Here is a 9,022-nt window from a genome sequence, read left to right on the forward strand (position 1 = left end):
AGTGTCGACACAATTGTAGTGGCTAGGCTTAATTTATTCCTTAAAGTCAATTAAGCAAAAAAAATCCTAACAAAAACAATAATAACATACCAAGTTAGATACACTATAAACAGACACTATAAACAGACATGATATTAAACAGTGAAAACAAAGCCAAATATGTTTCAAACTAGCACGGTATTCACCCAAGTCATTATTCTATCATAGTTCACAGCATGCATCAGATAACATTCCAGAAGTAAGCACTTATATAAACATTTAAAAGGACAACATATAGGTTTAGTGCAGGTTCAATGACAACATAAAGAGTAGTAGTTTATTCTTGAAACTTAAATTCGCAACACTGTGAAGTTAGTATTTGTCTTTGTTTTTTAGTTGAAGTAATGCAATTCATTCAAGTTTCAATTTGCAGAAGAAAAGTAGTTTTTGAAACTTAATTTCGCAACGCGAAAATGAAAATCGCGTTGCGATTTTCGTGTTGCGAATTTAAGTTTCAAAAACTATTCTTCTGCAAATTGAAACTTAAATGAATTGCATTACTTCAACCAAAAGACAAAACAAAGACAAATACTAACTTCACAAGGTTAAATACTAAACAGTTTAGCAGTATTTGGCAGCAACCGAATGAATTTACTAAGCAATCTAAGTGAAATAGTTAATCTATATATTGAAATTACCAGTAAATTTATCATCAATTTAAATATGAAAAATCTAATAATAATACAAAATTTTCAAAATAAAAATAATTAAAAAAACTAACAGTCGGTGGTTGATTTTCCATTTGTGGACGTGAATCGTTGTGAGGGTGGCTCTGACAGATGGAGATAGAGAGGGGTCGCCGAATATGGGGACGAATTTCGCCGGAGATGGGGACGGATATCGCCATAGAGAGTGAGAGATGGAGATGGGACTGAGTTGTGATTTAGGGTTTTAGGTTATGAGTTGCGATTATATTGTTTACATTTGTGTTGCGAAATTAATATTGTGTTTCGAATTCGAAAATAAAATTCGCGCTGCGAAAATAAACACACTTTGTGAATTTGACTTTTGTGTTGCGAATTTGACTTCTGTGTTGCGATTTACAAATTCTGTATTGCGAATTTGGAAAATCGCGTTGCGGAAAAGAAATTCGAGTTGCGAATTTCAAAACTAAGTTGCGAAATTGGAGTTCGCGTTGCGAATTTGTTGGTCATTTTCGCAAATCCAAAAAAAGTTGGTTAAAATAATATATTATAAGGTATTTTTTGTCACTGAAATTATTTTCTCAATTTAATATTATAGTCGTATCGTGGTGATGCTTGGAAACTGGGATACAACTGTAAGCTCAAGAATAATACCCAGAATTGGCCTTTGGGATTGAGAAACTATAAAGGGTTAGGGTTAGGTATGAGGTAGTCGCGGACATAGAAATTGACAAATGAGTGTTTAAAATTTTAATACTCAATTCAAAAAAATTAGGTGTACAAATTTTCTTATTTTTCCTATTCTCATTAGTAAATTAAATTAAATTTAATTTAATATTTTTTCTCAAAATAATGGGTGTGCAATAGCTCTATTATGGAACCATGGACATCCGCCCTGGTCTACGGTGGCGGTGAAGAATAGGATGGAAGTTGATATAGTCGCCATGTAAGAAGAGCATGGGAGGAGCATTTCAGTGAGAAATTTTGAGTTTATTAGTCCATCAACACTAGACTTCGAATCAACCGACAAGTGATCAAAATTTATGATCAATTTGATTGAATATATAAGTTTTGAGAATTAAAATTCTTATCATACTATGTTATATTATGATCAATTTATGATTAAATCTAACTGTAAGTGATCAACGGAAATGAAATGCAACGTTAGATAAGATTTTAAAAAAATAATTAAATAATCAAAATAAAAATGCGTGACCTAATTTACCCTAAAAAAAGTGAGATGAATTCATTAATACAAAGATTTAAGGTAGAAAAGTAGTCTCGATGTTACTATAACATTAAAGCTATGAATGGTGAGCTACGCGGTAGAACACACACGAATATTATTTGTTTTTACTATAAGATGTGAAAATCATCGAATTCAATAGAAATGAGTATTGATTGCACATTAATCTCCCAGCTTTAATTTCACATAAAATGCTGTTGCAAAAATTTCATAAAAAAAAAAAGCAAGAGTCGATGAAATTGATCAGTAAGGTTTTTCTCCGACGTAATTCCCCGGAGGATCATAGTTGCATGTCATGAAAACACCCTTACCACCATCACAAACCACCTTGGCACACCCGACGCCTCGGGTCTTGCTCCACACAATCTGCGTATAATGCCCGCATTCCTGTCCTCCTACGCACGAATTCGACCCGTGGCCGTACCATTTACTCTCGGACACCCACGAGGCGACCGCGTCGGCGGGCATCCAGTCATCGCCGCTACCCCAAAAGATGTTCTCCCCATAAGGTCCGTTGGAGTGCCTCAAATCACAGTCTTGACGCCTTTGGTTGGCGTACCACCGAGCGTAGTTCGCCATCCTTAAATTCCAAAACAAAGGTGGCAATCCGACGGCAACACGAGCAGCATTGTGAGGAGCCAAGAACTGAGTAATCGGGCCAAAGTAGTTAGCCTGAACGATCGAGACTAACAAAAGGAAAACGATGACGACGAGATTATTGGCTCTCATTTGTGAGATTTCCATCTAGGAATGTTGGCTGAAGGGGGGCGAATGTACAACAACAATTCTCACAGTATATATTGTGAAAGTTTGTTTATTTATTTATTAATTTGTTTAATTTCCTTAGTGGAAGTTAGGTAAAGAAGAGCTTTGATATGGGATGTGGCTAGCATGTTCGATGATGATTGCCACATTTGTTTTTATTTTATTTTATTATTTCACTAGTAGAAGGTATCAACTGTGATACATGTCACCTCCTAATTTAAGGGTTAATTTATTAAATTAAATTAAAATTAAGATCAAATTGATTAAATATAAATATATTGAGGATTAAATGTCTAATTATACCAATTATGTTAACTGACATGCTAACACCTCCTTAAATATTACCTCATGTGGCTTGAAAGATATTAATTAAATAGTTAAGTGGTCATACTGGCGAAATTATGATCATTTCAACACCAACTACATAATTAGATGGTCATTCAAGTAATTTGCTCTTTAATATAATTTTATTTTTAAAACATAATTGTATTTATAATCATTAATTTATAGAGGTAAAATAGTTAAATTTAATTTTAAAATATAAATTTTAAATTTTAAATTTTGCATTAATTATTTACTCTTTAATATATACAATATTTATATGCTTTCATATTTTCTAAGTGGCCTGAATTTAAATATTCAATTGATTATTTTTATTTACATAATATTTATACAAAATACTTTATATGTGTCCTAAATATGTGATTTAGCCTAGTGATTAGATGCCTCAAACCTCCCTTAAAAACTTATGTTCAATTCCCCTTAAGGTCACTCTCTTCAAATTACTTTTTATTTAACCACTTAATTAGATGATTAAATTTATTAAATTAAAATAAAATTAAGATCAAATTGATGGTATGTGTAACCGTGTAAGTAATGAAGACTAAATGTACAATTATATTAATTTTTTATAACAGTTGCATCAACTATTTTGTCAAATATTAACGATGGTTAGTTTGATTGACATCATTTAAATAATTAAGTGATCTAATTAACAAAATTAAAAATATCATTGATCAAATTAAAATCCCCCGTAATTAAATAGTACGAGTGTAGTTTACCCTTAAAGAAATTAAATCAATGATAAGTGGAGTAATAAAAATTTTCTTAATTGTTGCTTCAACTCCTTTATCAAATGTTAACAATAATTGACTTAGTTGAAATTATTTAATTAATTAGTCTGACTGAACAAATTAAATATCGATCGTTAGATTAAAAATATCACATAATTAAGTGATCATATGCATAATTTATATTTTACAAAGTTAAAACGAAGATAGGTCAAATAATAAAACTTTTGTATATAAATTTATTAATTTTATAGTTATATCTCAAATGATTTTGTAACATCCTCCATACCGGGTTAGTGATCAAATTGTGAAATTTTATAATTTAGCAATCAAAGTTGATAAATTGAAAGTTAAGGGAATTGATTGAAATATTTGGTGCAGGATCAATTAGCAAAGCATGGGGAATTAAAGGGGCAAATGAGTCTTTTGACAAGGAAATAATTAAATGTTTCTTAAGGATATTTAATAAATCACATGGAAAGCTAATGAGAGAAACAATGTTCTGGATATTTCTTTCTTCTTCCTTCTCCTTCTTTGCCTTGAAGCCAAGCTAAAGGTGAGTTTCCTTGTTGATTAAATTCTTGATGAATTTAAGGTTTCTTATTGATCCTTAGTTGATAACTAAGCTTAAGGAAAGCTTAGATTATCTTAAAACCATAAGATGAGGAGAATATGAAGAATCAAAGAAAGGAAGTAGAAAAGTGAAATATTGGATTAGAGTTCCTAATAAGAATTAGAAGTGGAATTTGACTTGTCATAAAGCTAACTAAGAAGTATGAGGTGTTAAAATTCAAATTAGAACATGTTGGAATTTGGGTTAGATTCTTAAATTCTACTTGGAGAATTGGATTTTTAAGTTTCAAAAGTATGGAATGGATAATAATTAGTTTAAGTAAGAGTATGCAAGTTAAGGATATATAAAGAGGGGAAATATAAAGTGTTAAGTAGACTAAGAAGAGATTTTCGTGCTAAAATGACAATTTTGGGCAATGTGCATCGATGCACATTCATTGTGCACCGATGCATCGATGATAAATCCCAGAAATTTGTTTAAGGTGCATCGATGCACATGCAGTGCATCGATGCATTAATTTAAAAAGAAAACATCGAATAGGATTTATGCATCGATGCATAAGGAGTGCATCGATGCATCCCCATTAAATACAAACATCGAATAGGATTTATGCATCGATGCATGGTGTAGTGCATCGATGCATACCTCCATTAAAAGATGAAAATGACTTTTCTTTTAGCCTAAGAAATGATCGTTTAGAATATATTAATTAGTATATTGATAAGTATCAATGAATTACTATGTAGATATCGAGCCTAAACGAGTTCCGGAACCATCAACAAGTAGGATCAATCGAGGAAAAGACAAAGAAATCTAGGTGAGTGCATATGCATAGCATGAATATGTATTTTATTCAGTTCTAGACTTGTGATAAGTCTATATTCAATATTTTGATACATGATAGTATTTCATATTATGATATATGACATGAATCCATACCATATGCATTATGGGACATGAATATGCAAGAAACAGTTATATGAGTTATGTGATAAAGGTATGAAAATACTATGTCTACGTGATACAAATAAGATAAATTGTGAAAGCCCATGTTATGTAAATGAGAACTATAGGTATAGTTGGCATGCCAAGGGTAGAGGGTCTATGTGGTCCTTCGGGACATATATGTATTATTTGGAACATGTGTGAGGTCTGGTGAGACACATACTTGATCCTTGGCATATGTATATGATTATTAAGGAATGATATGTGGTCCTTATGGACATTATTATATGGCACTACGGTGCAATTCTACGCGGCACTCCGGTGCAATTCTACGTGGCACTTAGGTGCAATTATATGAGCTGTGGTGACAGCATAGTGCACAACCTCACAATACTCACATACCTTAGGTTCTCTGTATGGTACCATGGGATAATGAACTTACTAAGGCAAACTTATGAATGTGAATTTGATAAGTATAGGTGTAAGAAACATGGTTCTGGTTATTGCATTGTTTACATACATCTTATTATTGCAACTCATCTCATTTTGGCAATTACTTTATATTTATTGATATTATTATTATATTGCCTCACTAAGTCGATGACTTAGCGTGTGAGTGTTTCACACGTAGGATCCGATAAAGTAGACGATCGAGGTTAAGCAGCTGGACAACATTACTCCTGCAACTATCAGATCAGAAGCAACTTAATCAGTAGGTCATTTTGTTATGAAAATGGATGTTGGCATGTAATTAAAGAGTTAAGTTGTGTATGCTCTGAATATTTTGGTAAACTTATATTACCATATGTATATTATTGTATTTTTCGTAATATAAGTTCAAGTATTTTACTATTATTTGTAATGAGTTGTGTTTTAAAAGTCAATGTAATATCTCTGACTCGTATCTGGGTTGAATATGGGTTGGGGGTGTTACAGATTTAGTGTATTGTGAACTTACAATAATCTTATATTTTCATAGAATTTTTCAGAAAATGTCAGTTCTTCATCAATCAAGACTTTCATATAGACCTCTTCACTTATCGGAGTTTTTAAGGAACTTATATAATCTGAACACACGAGTATCATAGCGTCTGAGCCAACTACAGTGTATAGACAAGTCTTCTGACAATCTCATGTGATTTATAAGATGTAATATATAACGGTCAAATCTATTTAACCTATTGGCTTACGAGTAATCAGAATTACCTTATGACTGAAACCGCCAGTTAAGATTCACTGTAAATACACATCAATAATGAATAAGAAAAGATATCTTTATTCATTTTATCTTCTCCTTCGCTCATATATTCTTTCAAATACTTCATCTCCCTCAAAGAGAAAAATTGGTCAAGGGTGTTATTGTATAGAATTGCAACTTTCCCTTCAAATCAAAAGTTGTGAACTATCAACGGCCGACGCAACATATTTATTTTAATTAATAAATACCAAACTAAATAATATGTATAATTAATAAAAAGTTATTTAAATAATTTATTTGTTTTTACTTAACTAAAAAAAATTGACAAATAAATGGAGTTTAAAACAAATTATTTTTGATTGAGCGATTAATGGAACATAGATGAATTTCGGTCTAACAGCCACACAACAAACTCATACGGCGAGATCAATTTTGACTAATCATTGACTTTTGTATGGTTTCATGTTAATTCGAATCATCAACCCTAATGTATTCGTTTCACGGTGGTTTTGGATGAAGTTGAGGCTGGAACTGGTAAGCCGATTGATTGTTTGATAACGGATGCAATTTATGCGTTCGGGGCTGATGTTGCGGATGAATTGAACGTCCCTTGGGTGGCGATTTGGACCGGTGGCGATTTGGCAAAGTTGTCAACATGCTTAAACAAAGATTCGACATGTATGTCAGTATCGGTCCCATCAATCTAGTATCAGTCGACGACTCACGTGGCTGCTTGGACTGGCTGAGCGAGCACGATTGGGAAACGGTGGTGTGCTTCAGCTTTGGAACCGCGATAACGCCACCGCCCCACGAGCTGCAAGCCTTATGTGAAGCCCGGAAGGAAAGTGAGCTCCCATTTCTTTGGTCTTTTAGAGGAAACCCTGAGAAGCAACTGCCATCGGGGTTCCTCAAAAGGACGAGCTCGAAATGGAAGATGGTTCCATGGGCTCCTCAGCAGAAAATATCGGAACATCCGTCTGTCGGGGTATTCGTAAGTCACGGTGGATGGAATTCGGTGCTCGAAAGTATCGTCGGAGGCGTGCCGATATTTTAAGGCCGTTTTTCGGAGACCAATGTTTGAATACTCGAACCGTGGAGGCAGTATGGGGATTCGGGTTGGGATTAGAGGGAGGAACATTGACGAAAGAAGCAGCAATGAAAGCATATGACATGAAAATATCATACGATAAATAAATACACTCCAGACTAATAAAAGAATATGACATGAAAATATCATAGGATAAATAAATAGACGAAGGATGTTCCTTTACATATATAGCAAAGTTTGCAAACCCTAGTAATAAACACAATGCTACAGAGGAAGCAAATTTATTTTACACACTTTTCATTTTGATCCTTAACAATAATAGCACACATACTTCACGATACCAAGCTCTCTCGTGACGGAGGAAGCTATTTTATTTTATTATGGTTATTTGATTGTTTTCATAGATAAAGCTAGTTCTTGAGAAGGAATGCACCGACATTCTTGATCCAAGTGGTTAAGAAATTGCCGTAATTGACCGGATCGGGGATGTCATCATGTTGCTTTTCAAATTCCATGGTCCATTTCACCAGGCCTCCACCCCCCATCTGCTTCACATTAAGGATGGACTTCCAGCTCTTGTAATAATTCAGGCAGTTACCCTCTACTCCTCTAGCACTTTGTAAACGATCGTTTGATTTTTTTCGTCCATCGTTTCTATTATCTCCTTCACGGTCTCAGACTTATCTCTACCATTTTAATAAGTATTGTATCATTAATAAGTATTTAAAGTATTATATCATTAAAAAAATAAGTAATTGTTGGTACAAGATAAGTATACCTTCAACAACATAATACCAGAGCCTGACAGAACCCAAAGAATCCCAATCACACTGAAGAAGTTTAATATCTGTGATGAGTTGATTGGACATGGTTGGCATGAGGTGAGCTTTGGTCTTGTAGGCATCGAAGAACTTATCAGCTGAGGACTTCACCTCAACATAGATATCCATCCTCCTAATTTGGGCCATTGTCTGCCACCTGGGGAAACCTCAGAAACTATGTGGACTTGGGGGTGGATGTTGTGCTTAGATGATTGCCTTATAAAGTAGAATGGGTGACCATTAACCCCTCGGTCTGATGATGATTCCATCAACATTGTGGAGCAGTGTCCTTGGAATTCACTTATAAGAAATTTTAGATTTACATTTTTTTTAATTTTACTTCGATGGTAAAGGAATTGTTGTTATTCCTTGAGGTTTATGTTCCCATACATACCATAAAATAGACGGATGAGATTATTTCATTATTTTTTATGTGAATATCTTCTCATTTTCTATTATTAATCTTAATCGTCTATTTTCACTCATAAAAATTACACGGTGTGAACAAGTCTTGCCTCTATATGAGTTAGGATTCACTTACACCTAATGTAAAACTTTTAGTTTTATAACTTTTTAGGATCATTGGATAAGTGAAAATAGATTGATGAAATTACCTCTTGTTTTTTAGGTATATATTCTCATTTTTCACTGTTAATTTCAATCGCCTATTTT

General features: G+C 33.4%; 2 protein-coding genes across 2 annotated transcripts; one reads left to right on the plus strand and one right to left on the minus strand.

The window, feature by feature from the left end:
- Window positions 1-2,172: 2,172 nt before the first annotated feature.
- On the minus strand, window positions 2,173-2,673 carry LOC120202533 (pathogenesis-related protein PR-1-like). The gene has a single exon (XM_039202957.1). The coding sequence runs from the start codon at window positions 2,671-2,673 to the stop codon at window positions 2,173-2,175; it is 501 nt and encodes a 166-aa protein (XP_039058888.1).
- A 4,484-nt stretch (window positions 2,674-7,157) lies between these two features.
- On the plus strand, window positions 7,158-7,987 carry LOC120188199 (flavonoid 3-O-glucosyltransferase-like). Its single transcript, XM_039191725.1, has 2 exons — window positions 7,158-7,466; window positions 7,934-7,987. The coding sequence occupies exons 1-2, from the start codon at window positions 7,158-7,160 to the stop codon at window positions 7,985-7,987; spliced, it is 363 nt and encodes a 120-aa protein (XP_039047656.1).
- The last annotated feature ends 1,035 nt before the right edge of the window (window positions 7,988-9,022 follow it).

Source organism: Hibiscus syriacus, unplaced genomic scaffold, assembly GCF_006381635.1.
Source record: "Hibiscus syriacus cultivar Baekdansim isolate YM2019G1 unplaced genomic scaffold, ASM638163v2 tig00000340_pilon, whole genome shotgun sequence".
NCBI classification, from domain to species: domain Eukaryota; kingdom Viridiplantae; phylum Streptophyta; class Magnoliopsida; order Malvales; family Malvaceae; genus Hibiscus; species Hibiscus syriacus.

What these genes read in the sequence shown, in the direction of transcription:
- LOC120202533 (XM_039202957.1), bottom strand. Translation starts at nt 2,673, where the DNA reads ATGGAAATCTCACAAATGAGAGCCAATAATCTCGTCGTCATCGTTTTC.
- LOC120188199 (XM_039191725.1), top strand. Translation starts at nt 7,158, where the DNA reads ATGTATGTCAGTATCGGTCCCATCAATCTAGTATCAGTCGACGACTCA. An exon ending in CGGAACATCCGTCTGTCGGG is followed by an intron (nt 7,467 to 7,933) that starts GTATTCGTAAGT and finishes TTGTTTTCATAG; the next exon opens with ATAAAGCTAGTTCTTGAGAA.